General features: G+C 41.3%; 1 protein-coding gene across 1 annotated transcript in view; it reads right to left on the minus strand.

Annotated features, from left to right (window-relative positions):
* The window catches only part of LOC119888786 (storkhead-box protein 2-like), an 87,865-nt gene extending 72,948 nt beyond the window's left edge, over positions 1–14,917 (minus strand). Inside the window, exon 1 of the mRNA XM_038699513.1 lies at positions 14,076–14,917. Coding sequence (XP_038555441.1) covers positions 14,076–14,415 — 340 coding nt within the window. The 5' untranslated portion in view covers positions 14,416–14,917. The remainder of the gene's footprint in view (positions 1–14,075) is intronic.
* Positions 14,918–17,984: the final 3,067 nt, after the last annotated feature.

A 17,984-nucleotide genomic window follows, 5' to 3' on the forward strand; every position in this document is an offset into this window, starting at 1 on the left:
GTTTTTGCATTGGTAACACTGGATAATTCTGTCCTGTCAGCACATGACGGGACAGAACTTTAAATGAAATAATTTAAAAGCATACCAAAATGAAAGAGTCAGACAAACAAAAAAAGAGGGAGAAAAGAAGAGGGGCAGGAAACTCCATGCCTGCAGGCACACACAGCTGGCACCCCAACAAACACTTGTTACACACACAATCACACACTACACACACTACACACAGATCTGTGAGTGGTAAAAGTAATTTTCTTCCTGATGAAAGGCTCAGTTGAATTACTTTCAAAATTCAATTCATCTGTTTGTACATTATGTGTGTGTGTTTGTGTGTGAAAGCACGTGTGCGTGTGTGTGCATCTGAGTGTCCATAGAGAGACAGAAAGGTGTGTAGTAACCACATAGCTGTTGTAACTTGATCTTCTGACTAATGGTAGTTCCACAGTTCACTGCAGCACACAAAGCTGTCTGACTGCCCCTGAGCCAAACACAGACACCCAAACAGACATTAGGCTCTTATTAATACTGCTGGGAGAGCAGGGCAGGGACGACAACATGTAGGAAGAAGAATGCAGTAAGTAAGATAAGTCGGGCAATATTCTATATTCTTCTTACTGTCAACAAATCCCACATGGAAAGCTAAAGCCTGATTTATCTTATTCCAAAAACTATTAAAAATGCATTAGTGAGGTACAGTGTTCCTTCATCACTATGAACACACACACTGTAGTTAATTCTGACTCAGTCCCACATACACCATCCTGCTGCCCCAAATATTCACTGAAGCACCACACGTGGATTGATCCACCACTTAAGACAGTCCCCAACAAATGCACTATCTGAGCAAACATTTGTTAAAAACCAGTGATTGGCTTGAGAATAGACTTAGCCTTTGAAAAAAATTTATCTTTTTGAGCTGTTGTCAGTAGGAACCAATGTACTTGGAGCTGACAGCCAAAAACTGATACTAAATGAGAGTGACTCCAATCTAAAACCATTACTGGCTACTGTTAAATATTTGTATAGTGTAGACAATAATGCAGTAAAATTGCATCACCCTATTGAAACTGAAGGAATTTTTTTCTCCATTTCTTTTTCTTCCTTTTTTCTGCAAAGTAATCACATTGTTGGCTGCCTGCTGAAAAACTCACCAAACTTTGCACTAGGGCTGCAGCTAACGATGATTTTAGTATTCGAAGGTTCTATAGATTATTTCAACGATTCATCGATGCGTCGTTTAAGAAGCACTTTTGCGCCACCGCCCCCCCCCCCCCCCCCCCCATAACAGGATCAGCTGTGCACGTTTATAGGTGATAGATATTTACTGGTCCTTTCAGAAATTCATAGTGTGTCATACAGCAAACATCAGACCAACAACCAGACAGCTGCTTTATAAACACAAACATCACCCGAGTGCTATACAAGTTATTCTAAAGGTTTGTGCAGACTACACGACTTCCAGCGTCGGCCGATGGCTGTGCCGTTCACACTACACAACTTGCTGTCATGTGACTGATCGGTGACAGGGGGTCACACACTACAGGAGCTGAGAGCGGCTGTGTAACCCGACGCTGGTCTCCACACCACGTTTTGTCAAGAAAACACATGTGAAATGTGAAACGGGAAATGAGCGAACCTGAAACAGCTGTTGTTTGTTATTATAGAGACAGCGATTCTAAAGACAAACAATATGGGTGAAAGAATGGAAGATTCCATCTTAAACAACACATTACTGGCTAAGATAACCATGTATGTTATACTGTACTTGGCATGGTATAGTCTAATAGAATTAAACATGACTTTCCTTTCATTTGAAATTGTCATTAAATCAGCCATCGACTGCCCAGCTCTCTAAATATAGATTTCGGCATCATCCATTAAGAAGCCAATTTCGTCGACCACTCTACTGGCAACAATTTTTTGAACATAAATAGTAATTTAGGATTAACAGTTTAATGTGGCTTTAGCTTTTTTGCTAACTTACCAATCTGGCAAACATCTCTATCTGCAAACACAACGTACACACAGGTAACATTAAATTTATTATAACTTGCAAGCTTCGAAAAATCAGGCATTCACAAGATCAACAACGCCAACTATAAGTAGGGCTGCAACTAATGATTATTTTCATAGTCGACTAATCTGTTAATTATTTATTCGATTAGTCGACTAGTCACAATTTCTTTTGCCACCCCCTAACCCTAATTAAACCATTTAACTAATTAAATATCTTTCAAGTGAATTACTGCTCTCCAACACACAGCCTAACTAGCTAACATTACCATTAAGTGAACGAGGTTTACTATTCAGAATGAACACCAGTATCAACGCCAGGGGGAAACCAGGGAAGAAGACAAGACAGGGTAGGCTCCTACTATAATTCACTGATTTATACAAACTTTAAAACTTTTAATTGTTTAACAAACAGTTTTGCTTTGGAACTATATAAAATAAAAGCAGATTAAAAGCAATTACTGTAACCACAACTGTATACTAACAATGTAATGTCTATTTAGAACAATAAAGCAACAGCACCCTTTCGTACTGCTTCTGTAGTTTATTTATTTAGGCAATAACTCAGTGGAGAATGTTCTGTAGGCTACATCACGAGCCAGATGTTCCTTGATGTACTTTAAACCTTTACTCATTACTAATAGGCCTAACTTTTTTAAAGCTGGGTCTCTGACATTGCCAGCGTTGGACAGATTTGTGCTGCGGTGTTTGAGACAGAGAGAGACGAGCGAGAGGATGTGCTGCGCGAATGCACTACAGCGCTGATCTGCAATCAAATAAGATTTTAAATAGGACTAGTAAAATAAAAAAAATTAAAATCAGTATGTGGCGGTCAGCGTTGATATTGTGGCGGGCAGTCACAAATAAATGAACATATAGGAAACACAGCCTTTCCTCAGTCTCTGCAGGCTCTGTGGGCGTAACAGGCCGGCCGGCTGCCACAGCTAACCTCGCAGGCACTTGTGGAGCTTCTCAACCCCGAAAACGTTAGAGCACATTTTCAATAGCCATCAACTTTGTAAAACTGCCAATATTCAAATTCTACACAATTGATTTCTCACCTCAAAACCACTCAAAAGTGTATTTAGTGATTAAATAGCATACAAAACTTGTAAAAACAAAAGTCATGGCAGACAGTGGAAGCGATACTGCCCCCAGCACTTCCTGTAGTGCATTGCAGTTAGAAATAAACATCCAGAAATGTAATAATATGAACACTGCTATCTCTCCCTTAAACGGCATCTATGTAACGATGCGTCGACGATGAAATTTCACATCGACAAATTTTTTTTGTCGATGTCGTCGATTACGTCGACTAATTGTTGCAGCCCTCACTATAAGTGATACATTTATGCTTAAATCAGTACTGGTAATGGTGATCATGGAATGTAGGCCTACTTTTTTGTCATTTCTTATTTCTATTAATAGATGTGTGCTGCCAAGGAGGTGTATTGACTCATAACGCTGTTTAATAAATGCTGGCTATAAACTACACTTAGAACAGACCAATATTGAAATGCTGTTCTGTGTGGTATAATACCTTTTCTTAATAGATTGTATTAATATAATAGATTACAGTCTTAACAACTTAACATGTAAACAATTGCCCACTCGCTAAGCCACGCCCCAAATACGCAGCTGGCCAATCACAGCACAGTATTGGACTCTCTCTAACTGAGGTCCGACACTTTCATGGCTGCGCTCCATTGACTCCCGTGCAAAATGTGTCATTCTCTGGCTTTTTATTTTTGGATTGGATGGATTACTGTCGAGAATCCATACACAGCTTTGGACGTACAGGGATTGGACAGCCCTTAAAAGGAATCCCCTCACCCCATACTCCCACAGCATTTTCTACAATATTCCCCAGGGGACGCCTCTCCGGATCCATAAAACACATGTAGACCAGATGGCCACCCTCACAGCCCACCTCCAGGATCCTCGCGAGAGTGAAAAGCTGGTCCAATGTTCCATGACCAGGACGGAATCTGCATTGTTCCTCTTCAATCCGAAGTTCGACTATTGACTGAACTCTCGTCTCCAGCGCCTGGGAGTAGACTTTACCAGGGAGGCTGGGAAATGTGAAACCCCTGTAATTGGCACACACCCTCTGGTCCTCCTTTTTGAACATGGGAACCACCACCCCGGTTTGCCATTCCTCGGGCACTGTCCCAACTTCCAATGTTGAAGAGGCGCGTTATCAAAGACATTTCATCCAAATCCAAAGCTTTCAGCATTTCCGGATGGATCTCAACAATCCCCGGGGCTTTGCCACTGTGGACTTTTACCACCTCAGTGACTTCCACCGGGGAAATTGACGATGAGCCCCCTTCAGTCTCCAGCTCTGCCTGTACCATAGACGGTGTTTTAGTAAGATTCAGGAGTTCTTTTTTTTATCGATTACCTCCTCAGTACAGGTCAAGAGCGTCCCATCCTTACAGTACACAGCTTGGATGGTTCCCCGTTTTCCGCACCTGAGGTAGCAGCAATTTTCCAGAAGCACCTTGTTGCCAGCTGAAAGTCCATTTCCATGGCTTCTCCAAACTTCTCCCACACCCGCCGCTTTGCCTCTTTCCCGGCACAGGCTGCAGCCCTTCAAGCCCAATGGTAACTTGCAACTGCCTTACCGAGCCGGAAGGGGCGGTCAGATTTGATCCGCGTCTGATCCGGGAATGTTGGAAGTAATAGAGGTGGAACGATGTCTGTGTGAAAAGCCACAGCTGGCATGCCGGAACAGGAGTAAAATTTCAACGCTGTTGTGTTACAAGTCGCGGTCAAGGTCCAACTCAACGTCCACTTAAAGTGTCTCAGTATTGACTTGTTAATTTGTCATATTTGTGCTTCTACTACCTTCTTCAATGCTCTCTCTGACCCTGTTTCGCTCGTCAACTTCAGGCCGCATATCAGCAGGGAGCATTTCAGAATAAGAGCAGTGGAGTCTGCACAGGGTATTTTATTTTCAGGCAGCTGCGGCGTAGGCGGACTCAGTGGAGGTAACCCACGGTTGCGGGTTTATCTCACAATATTTTGTTCACCATTAATAACAAATGCAGCATATTGGCGGACATTCTTTTTGTGTTTATTGCGGGATCTCTGTGTGAAAGCGGCTAGTGTGTGTGTGTGTGTGTGCAATCGCGTGCATGTAGAGGAAGTGCTGAGCCCCTGTCCTTGTATTCCACATCATTGAAATCACAGGGCCCTAGCCCAAATGATGATTTACCTGGTGGTTCAATCAAATAGTCTAGTTGTAAATATCAAAGAATTTCACTTCTGGTCTTTCAGTGGGATCATTTCTCCAAGACTATATGACTTTCAGTGTCAGCCGATCGCTGTGCTGTTCAGACTTGCCGTCTTGTGACTGGAGTCTGGAAGTCGTTCACACTATGTGACTGATCGCTGACAGGGGGTCACACACTACACGAGCTGACAATGGCCATGTCACCCGACGGCTCATCTCCCAGCCACGTAACGTTGTCAAGAAAACACACGTCAAATATGAAACGGGAAAAGACACTAAACTCCACACGAAACAGCTGTTATTATAAAGATAGCAATTATAAAGACAGAATATGGATGAAAGAATGGATTAGCACATGCAGGTAGCAGGGATCGTCTGTGCTACACATAGACTGTATACAGGTGCTGGTCATATAATTAGGATATCATATGCATGTATACATTTATTCCACACAGACTGTGTTCATTCCTTTTAATTTTGATGATTATAACTGACAACTAGGGCTGCGTGGTGGTGCAGTCGTTTCACTGTCGCTTCACAGCAAGAAGGTCGTGGGTTGCCCCGGCCTTTCTGTGTGGAGTTTGCATGTTCTCCCCGTGTCCGCGTGGGTTCTCTCCGGGTTTCCTCCCACCATCCAAAGACATTCAGGCAAGGTTAATTGGTGTCTCTAAAATTGTCCTTATGTGAGTGTGAGTGGTTGTTTGTCTATGTGTGGCCCTGCGATGGACTGGCGCCAAATGTCAGCTGGGATAGGCTCCAGCCCCCCACGATCCTGTACGCAGGATAAGCGGTTGACAATGGATGGATGGATGGATGGATGGATGGATAACTGACAACTAATGAAAACCCCAAAATCAGTATCTCAGAAAATTTGAATATTGTAAAAAGGTTCAATATTGAAGACACCTGGTGCCACACTCTAATCAGCTAATTAACTCAAAACACCTGCAAAGGCCTTTAAATGGTCTCTCAGTCTAGTTCTGCAGGCTACACAATCATGGGGAAGACTGCTGACTTGACAGCTGTCCAAAAGACGACCATTGACACCTTGCACAAGGAGGGCAAGACACAAAAGGTCATTGCTAAAGAGGCTGGCTGTTCACAGAGCTCTGTGTCCAAGCACATTAATAGAGAGGCAAAGGGAAGGAAAAGATGTGGTAGAAAAAAGTGTACAAGCAATAGGGATAACCGCACCCTGGAGAGGATTGTGAAACAAAACCCATTCAAAAATGTGGGGGAGATTCACAAAGAGTGGACTGCAGCTGGAGTCAGTGCTTCAAGAACCACCACGCACAGACGTATGCAAGACATGGGTTTCAGCTGTCGCATTCCTTGTGTCAAGCCACTCTTGCAGATTTCATTTTCCAACAGGACTTGGCACCTGCACACAGTGCCAAAGCTACCAGTACCTGGTTTAAGGACCATAGTATCCCTGTTCTTAATTGGCCAGCAAACTCGCCTGACCTTAACCCTATAGAAAATCTATGGGGTATTGTGAAGAGGAAGATGAGATACGCCAGACCCAACAATGCAGAAGAGCTGAAGGCCACTATCAGAGCAACCTGGGCTCTCATAACACCTGAGCAGTGCCACAGACTGATCGACTCCATGCCACGCCGCATTGCTGCAGTAATTCAGGCAAAAGGAGCCCCAACTAAGTATTGAGTGCTGTACATGCTCATACTTTTCATGTTCATACTTTTCAGTTGGCCAACATTTCTAAAAATACTTTTTTTGTATTGGTCTTAAGTAATATTCATATTTTAGATTTAATTTTAGAATATTTAAATTTGAGGTACTGAATTTGGGATTTTCAGTAGTTGCCAGTTTTAATCATCACAATTAAATGAAATAAACATTTGAAATGTATCAGTCTGTGTGTAATGAATGAATATAATATCCAAGTTTCACTTTTTGAATGGAATTACTGAAATAAATCAACTTTTTGATGATACTCTAATTATATGACCAGCACCTGTATAAGAAGTGGACGTAGCCATTGTGACGTCACTCGTTGGTTTGTGGACTGCTGTTTTGAAGCCTCAAGTTTGACCGATAGGGCGGCGCCATGGTTTTGCAACCAGCGGCACTGGACATGACCATATTTGGACAAGACAGTGGAGCCAACAGGCGTGTGTGGAGCTAGCTAGCGTGCTTAGCTAAGTGCATCTGTCATTTTAACAGGGCTGACAATTTTGTCTAGTCAGTCTTAAAGAGGTGGTATTGGATACATGTAATAGGTTTGCAAAGTCCAACCCCAAAGGGAGTTCCCATCTCCCACAGATAATACTGCTCTGAAAACAGCTCGTTTGTAGTCCAGCCATTTCCCTTTCATCCCTGTGACGTCACAGCTCACGTCACGGCTACTCTGACACGCCCTCAAAAACTTTGGTGGAAAAACAGTGAGCTGCAGCACACACCTCTCCTCTAAAGTTTTTACTGTGATGTAGAGACAGAGCTCAGTTAAAACTTTATGGATGAAAGATACTTTTATTACAGATTAAAAACTCACCACTCTTGCTCCAGTCTATGTTGCTAAGCTGCTAAGGGGGTATACAGCTGAACAGAAGCCGTGTTTACCGGCTTCTCACTGACCCGCCCTTCTCTGCTTCTTTGGCATGCTAGATATCTGGCTGGCGGTGGCGATGTGTCAGTGATGTGGCGGGGAGCTATTTTGATGCGTCGTTAAGTAGTTCATACATGACGACTGGTGACCGCCAATCGATCGCTGATTTACCCCTGATCATAGCCTGATGTTCACAGAGCTCACCGACCGGCAAATTGGACTTAAAATTGTGTAGTGTGAAGTAGGCTAAGGAGTAGGACCACTGAGAACACTTAGAGGTGCTAAAATAATCATTTGACATACTGAAATCTTATGTTTTTGGTTAGCTATTGACATTATTGATATTGTTAGTGTTTCAGCCCTTGGTGGCATATTGTAGCGCGACTGATTTCCCCTCCAGTGGGTGCGGTAGGACGCATTTCACTCAGTCTGTAGACTTTGAGAGTAATATAAATGGTGCTGGCATAGTTAGCCTTTTGCCGTGTGTGTGTGTTCATGCCTCGGTAGTGGGGAGAAACAGACTTTTATTCATGGCACTCCCGCCTTTCTTTTCTTTAATCAGCCACCACACACACACTCCACTATTACTGCTAAGGAAGCAGTGTTTCACTATAGAAAGGAGACAGCTCCCTCAGCTATCATTATGTCATTATGTGGAGGTACATCCCAATTCTGTTGTTTCACATAACCCCACCCCCCTTCCAAAGATCCCTGACAATTCGTTATAACTCAGCATTCTGCTCAGGGTTCTCCAGTTAAATTTAAGACTTAAGACCTTTTTAATAAAATGAAAAAGATACATACTTGTCGCATTAAAAGTCCCCACCCCTCTCACTTTACAAGTGCCAAAAGGTCCTTTTTAAACTGAAGCTAAACAGTTCCTTTTCTTTTCTGCCAACTGACTCGTGCCAGACCTCGCACACTCTCCACAGTCAGATATCTAATAGCATTTACTGTTAGTTTTTTTAATATATAGTGTTTTGAACATTCCAATTTCTAATAACCTCAGTGTTTCTAGAAAGTGAGCTAGCTTAGCCAGTCAGCTAGCCTGCCTAGCTAATAAAATGAATTATAATAATGTCATTAGGATACCAAGCGGGAAGATTCCACTCTACAATATGAAGCCGATGCGGAAGTCCCTGAAACCTGCATTCTATTGAAAATCCAGCAGGGGGCGACTCTTCTGGTTGCAAAAAGAAGTCTGGCTCCATTACAAATAATGGGAAAATGACCCTACTTCTCAGCTGAATAATTACCTCAGTAAACACTTTCCTGAGAGTTTATGGTCTCAGTGGCTAGTTTCAAGTCTTCCTCAACACAAAATGATGTTCATTTAGTAAATTATGGTCCCATTTATTCTAAAATAGACCACAAAGAAGAGTATGTTTCACTGTATTATTACAGTTGCTAAACAGCTGTGTGACTTTCTACAGAGCAATAGTTTATTTGAGGATTTTCAGTCAGGATTTAGGGCTCATCATAGCACAGAGACAGCACTGGTGAAAATTACTAACGACCTCCTTATTGCATCAGACAAAGGACTTGTCTCTGTACTGGTTTTATTAGATCTTAGTGCTGCATTTGATACCATTGACCATCAGATCCTATTGCAGAGACTGGAACATTTCATTGGCATTAAAGGAACCGCTCTAAGCTGGTTTAAGTCCTATTTATCAGATCGATTTTAGTTTGTACATGTTAACGATGAGTCCACCATGCATGCCAAAGTTAGTCATGGAGTTCCTCAAGGATCTGTCCTCGGACCAATCCTCTTCACTTTATATATGCTTCCTTTAGGAAATACTATCAGGAAATATTCCATAAACTTTCATTGTTATGCAGATGATACTCAGTTATATCTATCGATCAAACCAGATGAAACTCATCAGTTAACTAAACTTCAAATGTGCCTTCAGGATGTTAAAACCTGGATGACCTGTAATTTTCTAATGTTAAACTCAGATAAAACTGAAGTTATTGTTCTGGGGCCTAAGCACCTCCGTGATGCATTATCTAAAGATATAGTTTCCCTTGATGGCATCGCCCTGGCCTCCAGCACCACTGTGAGGAATCTTGGAGTTATCTTTGATCAGGACATGTCGTTTAAGTCTCACATTAAGCAAATTTCAAGGACCGCCTTTTTTCACCTACGTAATATTGCGAAAATCAGGAACATCCTGTCTAAAAATTATGCTGAAAAACTAGTCCATGCATTTGTTACTTCTAGGCTGGATTACTGCAATTCCTTATTATCAGGCTGCTCGAAAAAGTCCGTTAAGACTCTTCAGCTGATCCAGAATGCTGCAGCAAGTGTTCTGACAGGAACCAGGAAAAGAGATCATATTTCTTCTGTCTTAGCTTCTTTGCATTGGCTTCCAGTAAAATCCAGAATAGAATTAAAAATCATTCTTCTTACCTACAAAGCTCTTAATGGTCAGGCACCATCTTATCTTAAAGAGCTCATAGTACCTTACTACCCCACCAGAGCACTGCGCTCCCAGAATGCAGGGTTACTTGTGGTTCCTAGAGTCTCCAAAAGTAGACTAGGAGCCAGAGCGTTCAGCTATCAAGCTCCTCTCCTGTGGAACCAGGTTCCAGTTTGGGTTCAGGAGGCAGACACCATCTCCACATTTAAGAGTAGGCTTAAGACTTTCCTCTTTGATAAAGCTTATAGTTAGGGCTGGCTCAGGTGAGTCCTGAACCATCCCTTAGTTATGCTGCTATAGGCCTAGACTGCCGGGGGATTTCCTATGATGCACTGAGCTCCTCTCTCCTCTACTTTCTCTCCCTCTGTATGCAACCTCATCCCATTATTGCATGTTACTAACACAACTTCTCCCCTTTCTGGTAGTCTTGTGCTTTCTCGTCCCTCTCCTCTCTCCTCCTATCACTTCCTGCAGGTTTTCTGGCTCTGGAACTGTGGAGTCTGGATCTGTGGCTGCGGGTCACCTGCTGCCCCCGTGTTCCTGCTCGACACCCTCTGCTGCAACGACTATTGTTACTAGTCCTATTGTTATTATTGTTATTATAATCATTAACATTACGACTCTTACCATTAACACTACTATAAATATCTGTACCATTTTTCATTTAGTCTATAGCAACATCACCTTTACTGTCTGTACCTCTGTGTGTGTATATTGTGTAGGCTGCCTCCCTCCCCTCTCTCTCTCCTTCCATCACTCTCTGTTTCTCTCTGTTCCTCTCTCTCTCTCTCTCTCTCTCCTTCACCCCAACCGGTCGAGGCAGATGGCCGCCCACCCTGAGCCATGGTTCTGCTCGAGGTTTCTGCCTCTTAAAAGGAAGTTTTTCCTTGCCTCTGTCGCCTAGTGCTTGCTCTTGGTGGGAACTGTTGGGCTTCTGTAAATAGCATCACAGAGTACGGTCTAGACCTGCTCTTTTATGAAAAGCGCTGTGAGATAACTGTTGTTGTGATTTGGCGCTATATAAATAAAACTGAATTGAAATTGAAATCCTGTTTCCTCAGACAAGCATGATATATCAGGATGATCAACATGAGGAGCGTGTTTCTGTTAGCAGCAGACACTTAAAATTTTTCTAAATGTTTCTTCATCACCTCCATGTTAAAAGTAATTTCTGCACCGCTGCTGTCATGGTAACGTAAAATTACACCATGCATCATCTAACGTTTGGCTGTTTTATATTTTCTGTTTATTTAATGAAATGACTTAAACCAACATTACATGATTTTCTTACTGCATGCTATTCAGTGATGAAATAAATCCCTGTCAGAACCATTTGTTCTGAGGTTTTAAGGCAAGTACTTCAGTAAAAATGCTGATCCTCCAGTTCAGGGCAAGATTTGACATACAGTGATTACATTAATCTGTATCACAACAATCCTTCTGAATTTGAAGTCCAGTATTTTTATGATCAGGCATCTGACAAACAGGGTCTGTTGTTATTATTAATATCATAAAACAGTGGAAATTAGACTACACCAAATTAAATGGGCTACACCAGTCGTGCCAGATAGGCTACATATTAAATCAACACTGCATGTCTGCTACTGCCATGTAAAAACAATGTTGAGATAAATAGATAGATCTGATACAATTTTGAATCTGCAAGTTGATATTAATATAGTTTTTCCAACTGACCTAACAAATGCTTTGGCTGTGAATTTCTACATAAGTGTATCCTACCACTGGCCATGAAACCAGCTTTATTCATTTATTTATTGCTGTGTATAGAGAGGCAGGGATGCAATCTCAGTTCTCTTATATCAATGAATTAGCGAACCAATTAGAGCGTTCCACGGCACCTGGCCTCATCCTGAACAGCACAGAGATCAGAGGTCTGCTGTATGCAGATGACTAAGTGTTGCTTTCACCTACTAAAGAAGGTTTGCAGCAGCACCTTAATCTCCTGCAGAGATTTTGTCAGACCTGGGCCCTGACAGTAAACACAGCAAAGATTAAGATAATGATCTTTCAGAAACAATACAGAAATCAGGTTACACACAATTTCTATTTGGACACCACTAAATTACAACATGCAAAAAACTACACTTACCTTGGCCTCAACATTACATACACAGGGAACTTCAACATGGCTGTGAAAGATCTGAGGGACAAAGCAAGGAGAGCTTTCTATGCAATAAAAAGAAACATTAAAATCTGTATTCCAATTGAAATCTGGCAATTTGTACTAGAACCAATTATTCTATATGGCCGAGATAAACACCAAATAGTCTGTGCAGAGCAGAACTCGGCCAATACCCCCTCTTACTAAGAAAACAGAAAAGATCAATTAAATTTTACAATCACTTAAAATCAGTTCACCCCAGACATATCATCACAAAGCCCTAACATACCAGGAGCTGAAACCAGAGAAGAGTCCCCTCACCCAGCTGGTCCTGAGGCTCTCTGCAGTAACAAGTCCCCAACAGCCTCAGGACAACAACACCAGCTCAAGCAGACCAAACCAAATTATCAGCAAGCAGAAAGAAAAATATATTGAATACTGGAAAGAACCGACCAAAACACAAAGTAAATTCCAATGTTATCTGACCCTAAAAAGAGAATTCACACTAGCAAATTACCTGAGTACAATAAAATGTCCCAAACTAAGAAAAATGTTGACAACATACAGACTGAGTGAACACAGCCTGGCCATAGAAAAGGGTCGCCACAGACAAAGCTGGCTACCACAAGAGGAGAGACTCTGCTCCCAGTGTGACAGGGGACAGGTAGTGACAGAGCTACACTTTCTAACCTCATGCCCCAAATATAAAACACTAAGACTAAAACACTTTGCAAACATTTCCCAAATTCAAATTTATATCAGACACACAGAAACTCCCCTATTTACTGGGAGAAATGCCCAAATGTCAAAATATATCTCATCATGCCATGAAGTGAGGACAACCAGTGGAAATTTAGACTAATAATAATTTTCAAATTATTATTAATTTGGTTGTTTGATATTTTAGTAATTGTTGTGTTTTGTGTTGTATTTTTAAATCTCACATTTGATACTGATTTTTTTAGTCTTTTTTTTAATGAACTATTTAATTGCTTTCAGTTTTTTTGCCTATTAATACACACACCTATACGGTTTTATCTATTCATTTTATTTTAATTTGTTAATATACTGTATTATTATAATAACACGTGTTGGTGTCATTTACTTAGTTAATTTTAATTTTAAATTTAATTTAACACACACACACACACACACACGCTTACTGTTTTACTGATTTACTTTTTTTATGAAATTTTTAATATACATATATATATATAAATTTATAAATATAAATGTGTGTGTGTATAATGCTGCCAAAATAGTTACTGACATAGTCACATGACTTAATCTGGGGGATTTACAAGTGCAAGAGAAAATTAATTTGGACTTCATTAGTTAATTTAATGACTACAAGGAGTCTATTTCTGAACATGTGCAAACCAAACCATAGGCTGTTATCTAGTAGAAATTCTGCAAAATGCAGCAATTGCATTTTTCCATCCACCACACTGACTTTAAGGCAACTATAAATTTTTTGCAATGATGTAACTGCCTCAAAGTGGCACATGCCAATGGAGTTTCTGACCTTACAGCTGTGCCTGGATGAAACAGAGAAATTGTTCAACAGGCTATGGTGATGGTGATGATGATGGGCAACATCAATGTCTCGGCGGGGAATGAAGGTAGTCGTACCGTTTTTCGTGAATGGAAACACACACACGAAAATTTGTCGGCCTACACGTGAGCAGACAGGGGTGGGTGTAGAGGCCTTACCCAGGTATTTGATGGTGAATCCCCGTGGCGGATTAAGGGACCTCCGCATCCATCCCTCCCTCAGCACCTCCAGATGGTCCTCCTTGCCCTGTATTAGCAGCACATGCTCGTCTATCCATCCCAAAAAGAAGGTCTCGGACACAGCCTCAGTAATCCGCTGGTTCCACACGTGTTGCTGGGTATTTTCTGCTTTGAAATCGGCAAAAATCTCATAGCCGGTGTGGTGTCTCGGCAGCTCCTCGCTCTCTGACACCCCGACCGCCCCCACCGCCTCCCCAGCGCCGACCCTGGACAGCACTATAGCCAGGGAATGGGGAGCTATCTGCAGGAAAGACTCCATTGTCGCGTCGGCCTTCTAGCTGACTATCGAATGCAGTATTATCATTGTATTTACCTATCTGAGACACCGTCAGACTTCATGGGAAACAAATAGTCCATGTTAGCTAGCAGGGCGTGTAGCTACAAGCTAACGTTACTCTCTGCAGCAACCGCATAGCCTACACCTGTATTTCCATGAAGCTAGCCTGCTAGCTCCCGTTAGCTCCCTAGCCTTACATGAAACCCTCTCAGACACCTTTAAGGTAACGTTTTCTTCCCCGGACGTAATGTATCGCCCCGTAACCGAGCCCAGTATTTACTGAGGATTCATGTCGGTCGTTGTCCACCAGAAACGAGAGATGACATTCGTGAATTGCGGTGTAAACCTCCTTATTGCGCTAAGGAACCGACGAACATAACGTTATTTAGCTAGCTGTATGCTAACGTGTGAATTCACCCAGGCAACAGATGCGGCGAGCGCCCCCCCCCCCCTTCCCTTTCTCGTCGACAGGCAGTAACCGGGTCTCGTGGGACACCTGTATCTTTTCTGCCAGCCTTCACGGTTAACGAGGAGAAAAGACGTCTCCAGCCGCCGGTGAATGTTGTCCTTCCTCGCGGCTGGCACGCTCCGGTACGGTGCACGAGAACACAGCTGGATGCAGGACTGTCTCATCCAGGTACAGTGATGGCAGGCATCGCTGCGTCAAGGGAGCATTAACGAGATTCAAAGCACTGTCTTCCGGCCACTTTTTCAAATTAAGACTTAACTACCAACAACAAATACTGTTTGCATTTCACCACACACGCATTTATTAATCCAGATGCTGAAAAAACAGTTAACTTTAGTAATGGGCTGTTATCCCATGGACAACAACACCACTTCCTCCTCCTCATAAAGTGAAAGAGGTCTTCAGTGTGTAGCTGTGTCTAGGGTTCTGTAACCCACCAAAAACGCTACTAACACACTACTGTGCAGAGCAGTACTCTGCCAATACCTCCTTATACTAAAAACACCTGAGCACAATAAAATGTCCTTATCTAAGAATGATGTTGACAACATACAGACTGAGTGAACACAGCCTGGCCATAGAAAAGGGTCGCCAGACAGAGCTGGCTACCACAAGAGGAGAGATTCTGCTCCCAGTGTGACAGGGGACAGGTAGAGACAGAGCTGCACTTTCTAACCTCATGCCCTAAATACACAACTTTACGAGAAAAAACTTTTCCCAAACATATCCTGAATCAGATCAGAATCAGAAATTCTCCTGCTTACTGGGAGAAATGCCCAAATGCAAAATAATAGCAGCAAAATGTATCTCCTCATCAACTTATGCCACAAACTGAGGATAACCACTAATAATACCACCAATAATAATAATAATAATAATTATTATTATTATTTTATGTTATTTTAATAATTGTTCTTTGGCAGGAGAATATGTTACTGCATGTCAACAAACAAGACATATTTTCAGTGTAAGATATATTTAGTTTTTAGTTAGTTTTTTTTCTCTTCTTTTTTATTGAATTTTATTGTTTATATTTTATTGTTTCTATGTGACTTTCTGCTTGGTAACGTGTTTGAACTAAAACATCATTCCTATAAAGCATAGTGAATTAAATTTATTGTCTGAGAGAAACCTGTAGAATGTATTTTTAGAAACTAAGTCTATAAATATGAAGTTATCAGTTGTCTACATACTGAAACATCTTCAAGATAAAGAAAACTTGTCAAAAACTACTTGTCAGACAAAGTCATTGTCAATATACTGTACATTTTCAGGATGTTGATACTTTATACTACTGCTCTATAAACAATTTCAATCTTTAATTTAAAATTCAGATGTGTTTGGTAACACTTTAGATTACAGCACGCAACCTACAGCTTACATTGGGTACCGATACCACATAAAACTGAGCAAAAATCTGGATATTTCACATCTGATTTTATTTTAAAATGTCCAATGCCTTATTTCCAACAAACAGGCAAACTATATTGTTCCTTTAGAATTTTGGAGTACTTAAATAACTACAGGGTATATCTGTGTTTTCTTTGAAACAAAGGTCCAGTGGACAGTGTATTGTCATACTTCAGCCTCTGGAGACCTCACCAGCAAACTTCATTATTGGATGCTTGTTATGGCCTTGTGGCTATTGGTGGACAGTATTCACCAACCCTAGATGTCACTCACTTGTGTTTCGGTATGATCACATAATGGACATTTTGAAGTTGGGTTGGACCAGCATTACAGCTCCTCAAGGTGCAAGCTTACCTTTTTCCAGATCAGCACATGGCCTCCTTTCGTCCCAGGAAATGAATACAAATATGGATAAAACACATTGTATTAATCAGATGGCATATACTGGTTAATATAGTCTTCTGACAGCAAACTGTGTAGTTAATTTAGTTTGTTCTTCCAAGTTTTGAGGCAAGTAAAATGGAAAGAAAGTGTTCTCTGTAGCTTCTAATGATAATTATTCATTTAGCTGACACTTTTATCCAAAGTGACTTTCAATTGCTATATAAGTCAGAGGTTGCATGCCCCTGGAGCAACTAGGGGTTGAGGCTTGCTTAGGGACACACTGGTGGATGTCACGGTGGGAATCGAATCCATGCCTCTCTCACCAAAGGCATGTGTCTTATCCACTGTATCATCGCCACCCCTAGCTACAGAGTAAGTTACATATACTGCATATGAGGTGGTGGTTCTCCCCCTGTTATATTTAGTTAGTGGGCAGCTCAAGAGATAGAGCCGTTCTCTAACAATCAGAAGGTTCTGTGTTTGTTCCCCAGCCCCTGCTCCTGATGAGCTGGGTGGCAGTAGGAGGATTTAGTACTCCAAAGTTCTGAAGGAACAATTTTGTTTCCTTGTTTATTGAAAATAAAAATTATAAAAACAATCACATCCGATTTATTCAGCGATGCAAAAGTCATCACTCATTTCCCTGAAACGTCTAGATTTTTGTTTAGTTTAATGTACCCTGCAATAGTAGGGTAATAGAACAGGTACCTTGTAGTTAAAAAATAACTACATTATAAGTTCTATGTAAGATCCTGAATTGTTACCCCCTTATGCCATTACTTATAATAAATACAATAATAATTTGAATGCACCTTTTGAGTTGTTATCTCATTGTGTTACTCAGTCAATCAAAACTTTATTACAGACTCATGGTCCAAATATTACCCACAACAATACATAAATACATACCCAAAATGCACATGCATACACACATATATACATACGTATGAAAAAAACAGTATCAAATTATTTCAAAACGACAATCAATGTTCTACCAGGAAACAATTATACCAATGTTTCCCCATACGAGATTGGTAGCATGTAGTACTTAGCCGACATTTATACATCAGGTTTCTTAAGATAGCATGAAAGGTCCTTACCCCTGCAGACACAAACATCTTGCTTGCACTACACCATCTTGGTCTTTTGAGTAATTTTAACATTGTATCGTTATATACTACTTTAAGTTTCAGTAGACTTGCCTTTCTATGATTTGTCCGCAAGTGCAGTATAGAACGGTGTGCAATATGCTTTAAACAGAGATATCTTTATATAAACCGGCTTGTGA

This window comes from Micropterus salmoides, unplaced genomic scaffold, assembly GCF_014851395.1.
Source record: "Micropterus salmoides isolate LMB-PRFRI ecotype aquatic unplaced genomic scaffold, ASM1485139v1 Ms_hic_scaffold_5, whole genome shotgun sequence".
Lineage (NCBI taxonomy): Eukaryota > Metazoa > Chordata > Actinopteri > Centrarchiformes > Centrarchidae > Micropterus > Micropterus salmoides.